General features: G+C 49.1%; 1 protein-coding gene across 1 annotated transcript in view; it reads left to right on the forward strand.

Moving 5' to 3' along the window:
* ATG16L2 (autophagy related 16 like 2) overlaps positions 1 to 8,042 on the forward strand; it is a 35,906-nt gene extending 27,864 nt beyond the window's left edge. The window contains exons 13-18 of the mRNA XM_063306028.1: positions 324 to 444; positions 552 to 657; positions 3,476 to 3,625; positions 5,203 to 5,250; positions 5,731 to 5,832; positions 6,383 to 8,042. Of these exons, the coding sequence (XP_063162098.1) occupies positions 324 to 444; positions 552 to 657; positions 3,476 to 3,625; positions 5,203 to 5,250; positions 5,731 to 5,832; positions 6,383 to 6,470 (615 nt within the window). The 3' untranslated portion in view covers positions 6,471 to 8,042. The remainder of the gene's footprint in view (positions 1 to 323; positions 445 to 551; positions 658 to 3,475; positions 3,626 to 5,202; positions 5,251 to 5,730; positions 5,833 to 6,382) is intronic.
* The last annotated feature ends 9,761 nt before the right edge of the window (positions 8,043 to 17,803 follow it).

The raw sequence follows: 17,803 nt of genomic DNA on the forward strand, positions 1-17,803 counted from the left end.
CAGACCACTCCAAAGCAGAGCAAACTATAGTCTCATGAGCAACCTCTCCATACAGTAGGTCGGGAATCAGCGCTTCTTCGGAAGAGCACTGTCTTGGCTGTTAAGCAGAGCACCGTGTGGATCTCCAGGAGTGGGAAGTTGCACGAGATGGGGTGCAACTGTCCTGCTGAGCTGAGGTTCTGAAGTTCTTGCACGACTGACTGACTGACCGCTTTGGAAAGTCCCCGGAGTGCTGGGTTTGTGGACCTTTCTGGGTATTTTTGTCTCTTAATTAGACATGAAACAACCCATTTCTTACTTCTCCAACTTCCCTGCTCCTCTAGGCGATTCTCACTGGGCACACTGACAAAGTGACAGCTGCCAAGTTCAGGTCCACGTGGCACCAGGCTGTGACGGGCAGCAAAGACAGGACGGTGAAAGAGTGGGACTTGGTCAAAGGGGCATGTAAGTGGTGGCGATGCTTCTGGGGAGGAGCGGGATGGACCCCCACCCATGGCCGAGCGCTTTGGCACCCCGGCCCCCAACTGACTGGCCGCTCTCCCTCCTGGCAGGTTCTAGGACCATCCAGGTCCTCTCTTACTGCAACGACGTGGTGTGTTGCAACAATGTCATTGTCAGCGGGCACCATGACCAGATGATCCGTTTCTGGGACAGCAGGTGAGTGCTCCAGAAGCGGGCATACGCCCGTTCAGCTGACAGCGCTGCTGTTGCGGATGCCTCCCTGGAGAAGCCTGCCTGGCCCCGGCCCCATCAAATCTCAGCTCTCCAGAAAACAGCTGTCTCCAGCTGATCCTCTGTTCCTGATGGCTGCGATATTACAAATAGGCCAGAATGAGGTCACAGTTTTTTTCCATCCAGCCTCACTTTCGCAGCTAACGTTCCCCCGCTTAGTGCCTTCTGTTAGCTCTGAGGATTGCCTAGAAAGGATTGGCTGAGGGTGCTCCATCACTGGAGGTTTTCAGGAAAAGATTGGACAGCCGTTTGTCGGAGATGGTTTGGGGACTCCTGCCTTGGGCTTGGGCAGGGGTTGGACTAGAAGACCTCCAGGGTCCCTCCCAACCTTACAATTCTGTGATGATTCGGTGATGATTCGGTGATTCTATGAGGATCGTGGGAGTTGATCCAGAGCACCTAGGCAACACCACCATCCATCCATCCATCCATCCTACCATCCCCTCCGGACAAGAAGACAAGACTAGGAGAACCGTCTTAGCTGAGTCTCTCCTTGCAGACTATTAGTACTTCCTTCAGGCCACAAAACCTCATTTCTGACCATGCTGTACCTCAGTCTCTCTACACTCCTGTAAGGTACTAAAAAGGGGGAAAGGTGGGGTGTGGTTTTATTTCCAGGTTACTTTGTCCTTGCAAGGAAATACCTCCTCCAAAGCACATGGTCTCCTCCTCCTCCCTCGTAAGGCTTCATACTTACTGTGTCCTCCACCTGCAGCTTCTAAAGAGAAGGAGCAACTTCTTACCTACCTTTTAAGCCCCTTCTTGGGTTTTGGATGGTGTTGGGCGGCAGCGAAGGTTGGGCTTCTGCTGCTCTGGTCCTCTAACCCCCAGTGATGCTTCTATGGGGCAGAATTAATTAATTTTATTTATTTATTTTCTATCCCGCCTTTTATTATTTTTATAAATAACTCAAAGCGGCAAACATACCTAATACTCCTTCCTCCTCCTATTTTCCCCACAACAACAACCCTGTAAGGTGGGCTGGGCTGAGAGAGAGGGACTGGCCCAAGGGCACCCAGCCGGCTTTCATGCCTAAGGCGGGACTAGAACTCTCCTACCACGCCTGATTGGCTCTTGGGCTGAGAGGGAGGGACTGGCCCAAGGGCACCCAGCCGGCTTTCATGCCTAAGGCGGGACTAGAACTCTCCTACCACGCCTGATTGGCTCTTGGGCTGAGAGGGAGGGACTGGCCCAAGGGCACCCAGCCGGCTTTCGTGCCTAAGGCGGGACTAGAACTCTCCTACCACGCCTGATTGGCTCTTGGGCTGAGAGAGGGACTGGCCCAAGGGCACCCAGCCGGCTTTCAGGCTCAAGGCGGGACTAGAACTCTCCTACCATGCCTGATTGGCTCTTGGGCTGGGGAATTCTGGGAGTTGAAGCCCGCACAGCTCAGAGTTGCCAAGATTGAGGAACCCTGCTGTAAATGCATCGTGCCAGTTCATGTAAAAGAGGAGTTAAGCAGGTTAAAAATTGAGGAAGCGTGATACGCGTGGGGTAAGAGGGTGGCGGGTCCTCTCCGGATGGAAGGACAAGACGCAAAAACCAGGAATAGAGGGACCCTCACCGAGATCTCGTTCTCCACGTAGGTGGATTCCCAGGGTGATGGGCTTTCTTTTGCGTAACTGGAACAGGGGCAGCTTTGCATCGTGGTTGGAAGAATATTGGGAGTAAAAAGCTCCAATCCATCATTTCCAGCTTTGACCTCTGCACTCGGAGCGTCCCCGTGCGCGCCTGTTTCATTATCATCCACCCAGCGACGTTTTGCAGAGCTGAAAGCACTAAAAGGCTATTTGAGACCTGCAGGGACTGTGGAATGATTGACTGCTTGGGCAAGAACTGCCGTTTGTATAAGTGCTCATATAAGTGCTGCTTATCCTTTGACGGCTGACAAAACCGATAGTGGTGTTTGCAGGACAGAATCCAATCCTTAATTCCGGGAATAATAATAATAATAATCCTTTTCCGAGGTCTCAAAATAATTCTCTTCCCAGTGCCCCCTGCCTAATACAGGTAGTCCTCGACTTACGAAACAATTGGGACTGGAACTTCCATCGCTAAGTGAAGCAGTCGTTAAGTGAGTCATGCCGGATTTTATGACCTTTTTTGCCACAATCATTAAGCAAATCTGGCTTCCCCCATTGACTTTGTTTGCCGGAAGCCCCCTAGGAAGGTTGCAAATGGCGATCATGTGACCCCAGGATGCTGCAACAGTTGTAAATTCATGCCAGTTGCCAAGCGCCCCAATTTTGATCATGTGACTGTGGGGACGCTGTAATGGTCATAAGTGTGAGGACTGGCCGCAAGTCATTTTTCCCAGCACCGTCATAACTCTGAACGGTTGTTAAACGAATGGTCGTAAGTTGAGGACTACCTGTATACTGAGCCCTCCTGCTTGCAGTGCTGGCTCTCAAAAACTTTTGAGGTCCAGAAGAGATACAGAAAAGTTGGACTGGCCAACCAGTTCAGTTCAGTTCAATTTTATTATGGTCACTGACCAGTATAAGATACAGTTCTATAAACATATACACATTAGCCTTAGCCTTAAAATATGAGCCATCTGATTTAAAAGAATTTTAAATTTGAATTCACAAGTTCCAATTAAATGTTAAAATACATTTAGATCACAATGTAAATGAGCCCCTTAATCAAATTTAAAAACAGCCTTATTGCCCCAGTCAGCTTTGGTGCTCAAGCAGCTGCTGCACCGGACCGGGGCTAACGCGCCCCTGTGCTCCGTCCCCAGGGACCGGCGCTGCACGCAGGTGATCCCCATGGAAGGCAAGGTGACCTCGCTCAGCCTCAGCCCCGACCAGCTGCGGCTGCTCAGTTGCTCTCGGGACAACGCCCTGAAGGTCATCGACCTGCGGATGCATGCCGTCCAGCAGGTGTTGAGGTAAGGGGCCGGGAACGGGGGGTGGGACTGCCCGTGCCAAGCTGGCCGCAGCTCCTGGACTGGGTGGTCTCGGTGGGGGACTGTGGGACTTGTAGTCCACCCAGGTTGGGGAAAATTGCAGCCTCTGGAGTTAAACCAAGTACTTGGCAGGGGTGAGTAGGCTGGGTGTAACTTTCCCAAGTGCCTCCAGCAGGAGCGTCCACAGAGGGTGTTAAGATGGCGGTCGCGACAGTGCCACCGAAGCTCTGCCTGCGGTGCCCATAAAGAACAGTCGGCACTTCAGTTGCACCAGCCCGGCCACCATCTTGGTCTGTGTAACCAGAGAGACCCGTTGGCTTCTGCACATCTGAGTTCTGTAGGGATCTGCGTCCTTGCAGGGGTGGGCTTCCGTCTGGTTCTGGCGTGGGGTTTGCTGAACGGGGCTCGGAAGGGCTCTCCGTGTTTTGTGGAAGCCCCACCGTGATCTCGAAAAGGCCATTGCATAAAGCCACACTCATTGGGCGGATCAGAAGCGGGGTCTGGAAGGGACCATCTTCATCAGTGGGTGGCAGGAGGTCCCCAGCTAACGGAAGCCCTGCCCACCCTTTTGGAGAGCTTGACCCCCCTCTTGATCCCCAGCCCCACCCTCTCTCTCTCCCCTCTCCCAGTCCTTCTCTGGGGTGGCTTTTCTGGAGCTCACCGCAGCTCGGCATCTGATTTAGAAGGAGAGAAGTGGTGAAGTGGATTAAGTCCAGGAGTTGCAGTGGTCCACTTTGAAGACGAGAAGGGCATCAGAAATGCAGAATTCCTCTCTGGCTGGAACTAAGATGGGGTCACTTCAGTCAGGAAAGTTGGTTCCCAGCCCTTGAAATTTTGAGTTTTCTATTCCCTTCCTCCCAATACAGATAGTCCTCACTTAACAAACATTCATTTAGTGATGGTTCAGACTTATGACGGTGCTGGAAAAACTGACTTACGACCAGTCCTTACACTTACGACCATCACAGCGTCCCCACAGTCACGTGATCACAATTTGGGTGCTTGGCAGCCAGTTCACATTTACAACCTTCACAGAATCCCATGGTCATGGGATCACCATTTTCAACCTTCCCAGCTGGCTTCTGGCAAGCAAAATCAATGGGGAGCCACGTGATTTGCTTAACAACCACATGGCTCACTTAACACCCATGGTGATTCATTTAATGACCACCAGAAAAAAGGTAAAATGAGGTTGGATTCGCTTAATGACTGCCTCTCTTAGCAACCAAAATTCCAGTCCCAATTGTGGTCGTTAAGTGAGGACTACCTGTATCACAAGGTCCTCAAAAGCATTTTCATGGTGCTTCTCTACCTATTAAAAATATTATTAAAATCCAAGCCGGAGAAGAAATCCTGATTACCTTCAAGTTTGGAAGAGGTTGTTTGGTTTATCCTTGTACCCGCACCAATATGGATTTTGAGCACTTAGTCCTTTCTAGGTCTAACTAGCTTTTAAAATCCTCAGACCGGGGAGTATTTTGCGAAAACTACATACTTGCCCTTCCTTTTCTGAATTCAAAGAACGGCAGGCTCACAATCGTCTTCTTTATTTTTTGGAGGGCGGACGGATTCAAGTGTGGGTCCGATGGGACCAAGGCCGTGTTCAGGTGAGTCTCTGCTAATTCAGTGGTGGTGCGTGATGCTCAAGTGCTCCCTGTGGTTTTTGGCCAAGGGTTCTGTTTCTTTAGTGCCTGTTTTAACTCCCGCCACATTTTTTCATCACTTCTGGCCCCGTTTTCACTCTTACGTGCAGCTTTTTGTACGTCCGTCTCTTTGCTAAGCGTATGCTCTGCAATTGGGGAACGATATAAAGAATGGAATTACACATGAGTAGGGGAAGCTGGCAGAGACATATGAGCAGGCAAAAGTTCAGTTAGGGGAGCTACGTGGCAGCCCTTGAAATGTCTTGGTTGCCTATTCTTTTCTGCCAGTTGCACAGGTTCAGTCTCAAAGTATTTCTGTCGTGCTTTTCAACCTAAAAAACCACCACAGGAGGACAGGTTTTGTAGGCCCCTGTTTCTCCAAGCAGCGCTTCCCTCTTTTGTCATTTCTTTATGGCATTTTTGTTTGTGATTTCTTTACCCCAGCCCTGATAGGAGCTATGCCTTGGTTGGATCTGTGGATGGCACCCTTTTCCTCTGGAACATGGCAACCGGAAACTTGGAAATCAGCTTGGCGGGAGTGCACCGGTGAGGAGTTTTTCACTCCGGTGGAGTGGGGGGGGGGGTTCGGCGTAAAACGACAGTGCCGAGGCATGGAGCTCAGACCTCGCTCCTGGTGGGTCGAAAAACATGCAAAAGCAAGTCCTTCGTTCCTCGTCCTCTCCTGCAGGCCTGATGCAACATCTGCACAACCAGATGTTGCATCAGGCCCCCGTCTGGTCAAAGACACTTTGGTGGGCTGTCAGCTGCTCCTCCAGGGTTTTAAAGTCAGCAAAAGCATTTAAATGGAGATATTTAGCCCTGCAGCGCCCTTTATGGGCCTCATCGGACCGAAATGCACTTTTAGGCCATTTCTGGGGATTTGGGACTGCCCTTTGCAGGAGAGATGCGAAGTGTCTTTGGCCGGATGGGGCACCTGGTTTTGCGGATGTTGCTCCTGATGGGGAGATCACCCTTTGCTGGAGGTTGCCCGGGCCCTGTTTAGGACAGCCGGGAGCAGCCCAGGGGACAGGCCAGGCTGCTGGGCTGCTTCTAGCTGGCGTCATGTGAACGGAGACCCCGCTCTGTCTCTCACCAGGTCTTCCGTGAATGCCGTGGCTTGGGGTCCCTCTGGGGTCCACATCGGGAGCGTGGACCAGTGCCGGAAACTTGTCCTGTGGAGATAGCAAAGGATGACCTCCGTGCCCGCGTCTCTTTCCGAGACCTGCCTGTTTGTGCCTTTTGACGTGGCTCCCTGAATTTGAGGCTGGTGGGGCTGAGAAGCTGGTCTTCCTTGCGCACAAGCAGCCCCGGCTTTCTCTGTTCTTTCTTCCTCGCTGCGTGTGAAGGATGCAAGATGGGGAGCCAGGTCTTGGGGGCTAGGCCCCCAACTCTCAATAGGTCTGCAGAGCAGATCTCGCAGGGATCAAGGGAGGGCCAAGAGGTATTGCCAAGGGAGTTCAGTAAATTCCAAAGGGTCAGATCCATTAGTAGCAACCCTGCAAGGTAGGCCAGCTCAGGAATCAGACCCTGCAAGGACTCCTGGAACTCTGCTTTATTGTTGGAGGGTATAATATCAGAAATCTGAAAGCCTGCCAGAGTTTCCCTGTGCCCCCTCTTAGACCATGCAGAATCAACCGGGGTTATTTTGAGTCTCTTTCTTGCACTACCTCCATTCCCAGGGCTGAGATGTCGTTTGCTGTCTCTTATCTGCTAGCAGCTCTCACATTCCTTCATCAGTTCTGGCTTTGGTACATTCCAGGTTGGGGAAAGCTGGCTAAGTAGAACCTCCATATATAATGGCAGTGTCCTGAATGATCATGGCTGCTGGAAGAAGCTGAGGCAGGGAGGTGAGCACCATGACCGTTCAGTTGCAGCTCTGGCCTCTTTTTTGCAGAAGAACAGGCAGAGCTTCAGATCCACCTTCGGAGTGGGCTGCTTCTCTTCAGCCCCACTGCCCTGTCTTTTTCTTGTTTGGCATTGGCCCTTTTCGGCCGCTGCCATCTGGTCGCTCTCCACACAAATCAACTGGAGGATGGAGAACGCCCACTGCCCCTTTCACTCCATCTGGATGCCGCCGCCTCCTCTTTTCCTTCTCCTTCACTCCTCCTCCTCTTCCTCCTCTTCCTGCCTCCCTTTGCAGCCCCAGCCACCCCCTCCCCTGTTCCATTCTCACTGGGTCCTTCCAGGTGATCTGGGGAGGAGAACAAAATAAGAAATGGGGCAGACCAAAGGAGGCTGTCTCCATGCCCTCCCCACCTCTCCTGGTGGGACCTAGGAGGGAGACCTGTCACACATTGCACATTTCTTGCTGGGTGGGGAATTCTGGGAGTTGAAGTCCACCCATCTTAAAGTTCCCAAGGTTGAGAAACCCTGGTCCAGAGGGAATCAGCCAAGCTGCAGCAGGCAGGAGAACAAAAAAAACACACAACAGGCCTTTCTGTCAAGATTCCATTTGAAGCTGAGTGTCGCACCTCAAGTGAGATCATGGAAGTAAGTCCAGTCATCTTCCGGCAGCCCTGCAAAGGATTCTGGGATGGCAACCTCTGCCTGGCAGCCTTGCGAGGAATCCAGCAGTAGATTTGCCAGAGCACATTTTTCTGCATTGCACCTAGCAGGCATTTGTAAGGAAACAGGCCGCAGTTTTGATGGGTGGCTTTTCTAATCGCTTGGAGGATATTGCAAACACACACACTGTGGCTTGGAAAATAAAAGGTTGGGTTCCTCTACAGAGAGATGTGTCTTTTGCATGCAGTCAAGCTTTTTTATTGTTGTTGTTAGTTTGTGTCTGATTCTCATAAACTGCCTGGACAAGTCCCTGCACCTTCCTTGGCAAGGTTTTTCCAAAGTGGTTTGCCGTTGCCTCCTTCCTGGTGCTGAGAGAGAGTGACTGGCCCAAGGTCACCCAGCTGGCTTCATGCCTAAGGCAGGATTAGAACTCTTGGTCACCTGGTTTCTAGCCTGGTGCCTTAACTACCGCACCAAACTGGCTCTCTCTCAATCAGTCAAGAAATGGTGAGATGCAAACTTTGGGATTCTTGCACTGCAAAGCCCTGTAGACGTTCTGTTGCTGTTCCATCTCCCCCTCAAGAAAAGATTTTCTGCCATAAAAAAAAACTAATCTCAGTGATCCTTGCATTTTAACCAGTTGATCCTTTCTGTGCATATTCTGGAAAAAGCAAGGAACTTCTATCTGGATTTCAGCTGCAGTTATCACTTGGCTTAACTCTCTGATGGTACAGAAAAAGTCAGGGGCAAAAGTCACCCGTTGCTCTCCTCAGTCCTCTTGCAAATAATGCCATTTTGAGCCTCTACCAGAATCCAAAACTGCATGGCAATCCTGCGGTCTGGAAAAAAAGGCAACCAATTCTAGAAAAAGGAAGTGAACTTCACAACGGAGCTCAGAGATTGTGGCAGGTGCTTAACAGGCTTCTCCATTTCATCAGGCCACTAAATGTGTAAGATCTGGGGGGAGAGCATTAAAAAGCTTTCTGCAAATCTGCCTGGAAGGAAAATTTAATCACAGCAATAAACTGAGGCGGTGAAGGTAGACGTTTCTTGTCTGTGAGTGCATCACACCATATGTGTTGATTATGAGTCAAACCCTTGGCACTACAGCATTGTTTTTTCTAGGCCCAGGCATTACTTCACACTTCTTAACTCAAAGAGCACTTGCAAACAATCCTTTCCAGTGCGTTTTCCTAGGGGGGCTGCTCCACTTTAGCACTTGGCGGAGTGTCATGAACAGGCTAAGCTTTGATCTGGACCTTGGATGCCATGCTACCAAAAGGTGTGTCTTTCCCTCCAGGCTTCCGTGGAGGCAGAAAACAGGCATTTGCAAACAAATCAATAAACGGGGTGACCAAGCAAAAGAGCAGGCCACACCCTGCAAAGAAGGCCAGTTTTATGCTTCCAGACTTCGTAGGCAGCGTGCCTACATATAAAGGTCCCTTCCAACCTTTTGATTCTAGAATATACAGTATATGCACACACACATTTATTATGCCAGCACTAGTAGAATGCCCTGACCTGTACCAGTTAGGCTGAGAATCCATGCCAAGGCAGGAAGTCCTTGGACGGGGCTTAGCTGGAATTTGTGGTTACCTGGGAAGTATCCAGTGTTAAGGCTGAGCACCAAAGGGGGGGGAAAATAAGCTTTGCAGCACCTTGGAGAGCTCCCAAGCTCAGGAGATGTTGCTCTTGGAAGCTTAGGAGGGCCAAGCCAGGCTTGCAAAAGCATCAGAAGCTTGCTGTGTGTCCAAGTACTTTGTGCAGATGAAAAGCTCCGGGACTGGCACGGGGTCACAGCTATGAGCAAATGGCGTCACGCTAAAAGGGTCAAGCAGCAGTTTGGCCCCTTGTCCTGAAGTGTTTCTGGGCAGTCTCCTTGGCTTCCTGTCTTTTCTCTCAAGAAGAACGCATGTGTAGGACTGTTGGGAGGGGGTGCTGTGGTAGAACTGCACCTTTCAAGAGGTGGCAGTGGGCAATGCTAGCCAGTACAGAAGGATTTTTAATGTTCTCTGCAACTGCACAAGGGTGGAGTCCCAGAAGAAACAGACTTCTGGAGGCAATTAACTCAGATTTCTCTGAATGTGAAAACCAACCTTTCCTTCCATCTGTCTGTCCGTCCTTTCTCCTCCCTCCCCCCCTCCTCCCTTCCTCAGAGTGTCTTCCATGGGGCTCTCCATTTTATTCCCATCACAACCACCCAGTAAGGTAGGCTGGGCAGAGGGAGAAGTGGAGTGACCGGCCCAAAGGAATCCCAAGAGCTTCTGTGGCTGAAGGAGATCTATGTACACTCATTGCTCAAAAGTTCCTTACAACAACAACAACAACCCTACCAGGTTGATGGATTGGACTGATTTATTGATCATGTGCCATCAGGTTCTTGTCAATGGTTAGGGACCGCATAGATTGTCTCCATGATGATCTGTCCCTAACCAGGTCCTTCAGATCTGACTGGCCCCATTGGCCCTGTAACTGAGCCCCTTCCTCCCTTGCTGCTGGTTGTCCTCTTCCCCTTCCTTCCACCTTTCCCAGCATCAGAGCCTTGAGGGGCTTCCAAGGCAACAGCAGAAGAACAGCAGGAGACAAGATGTGGCTTTGCAATGGCACATGTGTATGGACTCAAAGGACTGGAAATTTACGGGTTGGAAGCCCTGGGTTGAAGTGTTTTGCCTGCACAGTGCACATGAAGAAGGAGACAAGGCTTGGATCTGTGGCTGGGGCTGTCGTCTTGATCCTTTTGACCCCCTGTAGATGCTCCTGAACTACAGGGTTAGATTACAACGTAATGAAACATAAGCCAGCAGGGTTGGTTTGTGCAACATGCTAAGCTATAAACAATCCGGGTTAAACATGAACCCATCTGAATCCATGTTCTGCCAAGTGTCCAGGCAGTGATCAGGTGCTCAGACAATTGGTTCTTTTAGATCCAGAGACGACAAGCACACCAGTGGATAAAGAGATTTTAAGCTTTATTGTTAACTTAAGCAGAGTTAAGCAAACATAGTTTAGCCAGAAGCATCGTTTAGACAGATTAAACAGAAGCATAAACAGCATATCAAGAAAGAAAAATCATAACATACTGAACAAGTTGAAGCCTATCTCCCACAGGCTGTCAGGAGCCCCTTAATAAGGACAGTGGAGACACCCCAGGGGGGCTCAATTTCTAGAGCATCCATCGCTCAGGTCTGTGCAGAAGCTCCCAAGCTCAAAAGGCAACCCTAAGGTTTTTATCAAAGTCTGGCCCTAAAACCTGGTGACCCTGTTTCCACGGTACAGAGGCTGCAGGATCTGACCTTGGCTGGATAGTTCCCAGGGCCTGGAGCACCTGTTTGATCCAAGAGCCTGGGAAACTATACAGATAAGCTAGCGCTTAACAAAAACAATCTTGGGGTGTTCTCTTCTCCCCCACATTTCAAACAGAAATAAAAAACAAGCCAGCTAAACATTAGTGTAACTCAAAACAAACTCTTAAGTTTCTTTGAGTGAAGGAGAAAATCAAAATATGTCACTTAAAGTCCTGAAATAACAATGGTCTTCCGCATTGCCACTACAGTCTATTGCAGAAATACATTTGCTAGGCCAGGGTTTCTCAACCAGGGTTGTGTGGCACCCTTGGGTTCCACCAGAGGTCCCCTGGGAGAGCACGACTTATTTAAAAACTTATTTCAAATTCAGGCAACTTCCTATTAAAGAGGTAAGTTTCATTCTTTATTTTTAGTTAAAGAGCATGGTTGATGCATCTAGACAGGCCCACCCATGAAACGAATAAAATAATTTTGCAACTTCTGGCCTATCTTTGAGCCTGAATGGGCAGGGGTTCCCCGAGGCCTGTAAAATATTTCAAGGGTTCCTCCAGGGTCAAAGGTTGAGAAAGGCTGGGCTAGACAGACAGACACCATCCTGTCTCTGCTTCTCTCGATAGAGGCGTTCAGAGTTCATACATGGTGTGGGTGTGTTTGTAGTTTTACAGCACTGGAACCCATCCAAAGTCTTTGGCAGCAGGCTATAAAAACTTGACATAAATCAGGGACATCTGAATTTACCCACTTGACACCACCAATCCATCCCTCCAAACTTTAAGGGCGTGCCCAGCCACCAAGCCATTGCCCATCCAAAGCACATCTGAGTTGTGAATGGTTCAGCTTCCAAGACAGAAGCCAGAAACACCCATTTATTCTCTGGTGAGTCACCTGCACTGGGATCAGCCCCTGAAGATCCCTTCCATCCACATCTGGCCTGCTGTTGCTCCCTGCTGGAGATGCAATGGCTGCCGTGGCTGAAACCAAGATGCTCTGCGGATGTCCTTGCAGGACCAGGCCCCAGTGGTCGCGGTCCTGCTTGAGAAGGCCCAGGAAAGGCGTGGTCTCCCCCTTGCCTCCCCCCACCCCCAGCAGTAGAAGGTCCTTTATAAGGCTGCCAAGGGAAGCCTCCACTTGCTGTTTTCTTGGAGTTTTTAAAGCTGCTCAGTCTCGCTTTGGAGCAGGTGAGTGAAGGAGGCGAGCTAATCTATTTAAGGGTCACCCGAAAGGCTGTGTTGAATTGGTACTGAAACCACATTTGTGATTTAAAAAATAATAATCAGAAGGACCCCAGTAGCCCCTTTTCCAACTATTTTTATTAAATTTTAGTTTACTGCATTTAAAGTAAATTCTATTAAAAATTTTATTAAAGCTGCAGCTCACAAAAACATATGGCTTTTAATAAAATGTGTTAATTGGAAAAAGGGCTTCCAGTGTCCTTTTTTTGTTGTTGTTTTGTTTTTACCATCATAGACTAACATAGTTCTCTTCCTCCTGTGTTTGTGATAATTACTGGCTTAGAGTGTGGCAGGGCTAAAAAGCTGAAATCCTCCACCTCTAATCCTGCGCCGTAGGAAGTTTTTGACGTCGCCGTCCATGATCCCAAATTGCCCTGGCTAAGTTTGGGAAAAGCGCTCCCAAATGCGGTGTGCGTACACCACAGGGGACGTCATCGGCTGCAGCTGACAAGTGCCGGTGTTCTGTGCCTGCAATGCCTTATGCCCAGAAAACCCGTTTTACGGCTGAACATAACGGCGTAGCTCACCTACAAGGCATGTACCAAGCGACCATATTGTGGCCTGTTCGGTTCTGACTCAGCCATTGGACTGTCAACCCGTGAGTTAGTAGCTTGCATGAATTCAGCCACGCGCTAGTATCAGAGTGCTCTTTGTGTGAATGATCCCACTTTACTCCCATGGAGAACCTAAGAAAAGATGGCTGGATGACTGGTCAGAGTAGAGATGAAGAGATACATATTGGGTGGGGATGGAGAGAGAGAGAGAGAAATTGGATGGATGGATGGATATTGAGTGGGAATGGACAGATAGATAAGATGATAGAAATTGGGTATGGATGGATGGATGGATAGATATTGGGTGGGGATGGATGAATGGATCGATAGATAGAAATTGGGTATGGATGGATGGATGGATAGATAGATAATTGGGTGGGGATGGATGGACAGATAGATGATAGATAGAGATGACAGGAGTAACTTTTTAATAATTGCACCCCACCACTCGATCTTCAGAAGCAGTCTATCTGATTGCCATTTCCTGAGGGTGCACAAACACCCACAGCAATGTTGCCTCTCCCACCACACCTTCCTTGTGAACCTCCTGGAGAGCAAACGTTAATGAGGCTGATAGATATTGCGGCAGGCCAGAGTCAAACCATCTTGCAAGCTGTGTGAATGCAGGTTTTTGTGGACCTGGTTAAGTCCACTGTATGAACACAGCCCTGTCTGGCCTGGTCAATTTCCACTGTGAATAAGTGGCAGCATTTCACTTTTAGGACCAGAAATAAAAACAAGGGGCTCACAGTGGCCTCCGCCAGGTTGCTGAGCTGTTTCGGCGTGGGGATCTGACTGCCCCCAGCCACACAACTGCAAAGCTCAGAGCAAGGGAGTCTGCAGGTACGGTCAAAAAAAGGCAAAATGATGGCCGCAAGGGTGCACTTGAAGCTCCACCCATTTTTGTGTGTCTTGTGGCATGCTCCCCCGACATGCGGAGGTTGAGCCCAAGAAACAGCTTCCCCCTGCAGACGAAGTCCTAAGACTGGGGTATTTGTAACCCAGCTGGGATGGCCCGTGTGCTTATAGTGGCTTATGCACATTCACCAGCTGTGCGTGGTGGGCATTCTGGCACATTGCAAGGCATCTCTTTAGAACTGGGATGCTGGAATGACCATCACTGACCAAATGGCATGTTTAAGAACATAAGAAAGTACGACCAGTCCCGTTAGATTCGGCCAGTGTCCAAGGTCCAATGTTTTGCTTCTCACAGTGACCAGCCAGATGTCTCTGTACGCTTGTTCGCAGGGAGGAGGTGGGACGCTAACCCATGGTTGACCCCTGCTGTTTAGAAGTATGTTGGCCTCAACGTGGAGCCCTAAACAGACTTGTCCTCCATGAATTTGTCCCAACCTTTTCTGAAGCCTTCCAAGTGAGTGGCCATCGCCACGTCTTGTGGCAATGCGTTCCACAAGCCATGATAGCAGGGAACCTGAGAAAGCTTGGCAAGGGGGCATAGCCAGGGGCCCCCCTGAATTCCTACCAAGGTAGCCCTCCTGTGCTTAAGAGAAAGGGCTCTGAGTCGGAGTAACCGATGTCTCTCTCTCACCTTATAGGAAGAAGCTGCTGGATTTCCCAACAGCGTTGACTGTCCCTTGCGTCGCTGCTTAGCAGAAACTGCAGGGAACTTCCGGTTGCTGCGTTGTGTGGACCCGATCAAGGTGATGTGGCAGGCTGAGTACTTTGAGAGTTTGACCCCACTGTGGGAGGCTATGGATGAGATGGGACCCTCAACTCAGCTTCTCAGAGTGTCCTTGGCCAAGAACAACACAGAGACATGGGATCGGTCCTTTGCTGTGGACATGGTCACCAATGTCCCCTCCATGCTGGAGGTCTTGGAGGACAATGGCTTCTTCTTCCTCTTTGATAAATTGTCCACCCTTGCAAGAGGGCTAAAAACCACCGAGCTGCTCTCTGGTGAGCGGAAGGCTTCAGAAGGGAGCAATGGCGACGTGGAGAATCTGGTTCCAGTCTTGAGGCTGTTGGTTCATCTTGCTCCAAGGAAGGTCTCCAGTAGCCTTTGGTGTCTCAGAGATTTCCTGGAGGAGGTGGGTGGAGATAACTGGGATGGAGAGAACTGTGTGGGGTGCCTGACCAGAATCCAGCAAGGCTTAGAGGAGATGGAGCCGAAGAAGACTCTGAATTACCTGGTGCAGCTTCACGACTTCCTCACTTTCCAGTATCGATTTCTGGCATGGTTGGGATGTCATCCAGAAGTTGAAGAGAAGGTGGGCAACCCCAACTTCTTTGACACGTTAATAATAGCCAGGAAGGTCTTGGGGATGGGGATGGATTGTTACAGTGACTGCTTGATCAACCTGCAGGAGATTCTGGAAGACCTGAATGAGCTCGAAGCCATTGTCCATTATCCAGATGACTTGGATGTCTGAAGGCTTCTAGCAGACCACCTCAAGCGCCGGGCCCTGAACCCTCATGGCCCAAGAAAATTGATACTGTTGTCCTTTGCCTGAATTCCTACCCTTAAAACATCATTGCTCTGCATGGTAGTTTCCTGGAACGGTCCTATGTATATGCAGACAACCCCTGGGAGTGAACTCCATATTTCTCTTGCTACTATTCATATCTTTTGCACGCTGCTTTTATTCAGGATTTAGATGTCTGCATAATTTCTCCTCTGAGCAAACTAGAGTTTCAATTAAAAAGAACGGAGCACCTAAAATTGCGTCTTGCGTGCAATTCTTGAATGGCGTATTGGGAGTAAAAGATCCTGTCTTCAGATTCAGCAGTTTTGTTTGCTTCCAGTCGCCCAAGCTGGCATGGGCATTGAACTTTGTTCAACAAAGTGTCGATGCCCACAGACGGAATTTCGAAGTGTTTTTTCCCCAACAGATTCCGAAAGAAAATGTTATGAAGAAACCAGTTTGGAGGGGAGGTGGAAATCTGCCAGGGTGGCTTTGCCTGTAAACTCAGATTCTGGTCACAGAACAACGGAACACAATGCTGCTTACCTCTGCTGAGATTTGATGTAGTTCTCAGCAACGTGCATTTCTGGGCCAAGATTTAGGTGACAATTTTAAACATTCCTCTTCATGGACACTTTGGTCTATGGCATGAGTTTCCAAAGAAGTGGGACCATTTATTTTGATTGATTGATTGATTGATTGATTGATTTTAAACAGTGCTATATTGCTTCCCATTGAAAGGCATCTCAATGCTGTTGGAAGTTAATCGGCATGACAAGATGGCAAATCCCAGAGATGTCATTGTTGAGGAAGATGGACATTCTGTGACTTAAAAAAAGCAAAGCTGCTGGAGAGACTTCCCCGTTTTGCTTTTACATTTTTCATTTGGAATCTGTTGAGAAGTATTAGTTGATAATTCTATGATAAAGACTCACTTGAGGCAAGTTCCTGGTGACTTCCTGATATCATCCATGAATCTTTCTTTGCTACAGCGTGGATGTGGTTAGCCCTTGCCTCCTTCTGGGATGTTTTTCTCCCCAATGTAGCCTACAATCTCGGGATCTCCTGGTGGTCTCCCATCCAAGTCTTAGTCAGACCTGGCCCTCATCAATTCAAACTGCTTAAATTTGTCTGGGAGCTGCCAATTAGTGTATCCTTAGTAATTACTTGGTTTTATTACTGTGCTGTTACTATATAAGAGTATTACTTGGCAGTGTTCATACAATGCTCTTAATCAAGTGAAATAAAGACCCAGCAATTGTATTTCAGCAACCAAGTATGCTTGGTTTGTTTTTTAAATATTTTTGATTAGCCTTTTAGTGGCATATCATATTGTGCAAACCAAGGCTGTTGGGTGAGCATACAGACCAAGGTTTTGTGAATGTCCAGAAAACAATGTAAAGAAGAAATATTTCCCTAACCTACAGCTGTGGGATTTCCTGGTGGTGCCCCATCCCAGCACTCTGTTTTGTGAGACCAGGCAAGGTCAGCCCAGCGCTGTTGCTGCTTCCTGCAGGCAAACCAGGAACACTGACCTTCAGCCAGCAGGTTAAACAGGTTGTGCGAAGGTGGGCGTTATGCCGCTAGGGCTAATTCCGATGCGGAGGCCTTCCTGATCTTTGCTGCGATATCTTCAGCAAGCTCAGCTCTGGTGTCTCCCAAATCTTAAGGTAAATCAGGGAAAAACTCTACACCTCCCACTGCTGTGAATAAGCATCCTGTCTGTGCGTCTCCCCGCCAGACGAGAGAATTTGTAGGGATCTCCAAGCCCCACTAAACTACAACTCCCAGAATCCCAAGTACTGGTTGGGGCTGATCCGAGTCACGTTTAGCCCCCCTATGAAGGACCATTCAAGTTTCCCACTGCTTGGATCCGGCCACCTCACTTTACTGCAGTGTTTCTCAACCTTGACAACTTTAAGAGGTGTGGACTTCAACTCCCAGAATTCCTGGCTGGGGAATTCTGGGAGTTGAAGTCCACACCTCTTAAAGTTGCCAAGGTTAAGAAACGCTGGTTAAGCAACTATCATGTCTGAGATTTCCAAACTTCTTTTAGAGACTGAGCGCTCCCTTTATTCTGCATTCAGATCCAGGTTATGTTTTGAATTTTGATGCCCAAATGGTTTACCTGTAAAATGCTTAAAGTCGGTGTGAATAAACCACCACCCCCTTTTATTTGAGGTGTCAATAAGTAAATCATTAGGGAGGAGATGTGAATAAGAGAGGCAGGATTGAAGCCATGGCTTTGTCTACAAGGGTTCACCCCCAAACATGGAACTATGATGTGAGCAGACAGGCTGAGTCTGCCCAACACACTAGGCTGAAGCGCCCCACATTGATCTCTGGTCCAGTAGGTTGTGTGAATAGACCAAGTACCAGCTAGCTGGGTGCGATGTGTGGCCTGGTGCAAAGGGGTAGTGGTGGTGAGAAATATAACTCTGGGGCCAAATTTCAGGTGTGTTCCAGAGGGATTAAAGATATCAGTTCACAGAGTGACT

This window comes from Candoia aspera, chromosome 5 (genome assembly GCF_035149785.1).
Source record: "Candoia aspera isolate rCanAsp1 chromosome 5, rCanAsp1.hap2, whole genome shotgun sequence".
Classification (NCBI taxonomy): domain Eukaryota; kingdom Metazoa; phylum Chordata; class Lepidosauria; order Squamata; family Boidae; genus Candoia; species Candoia aspera.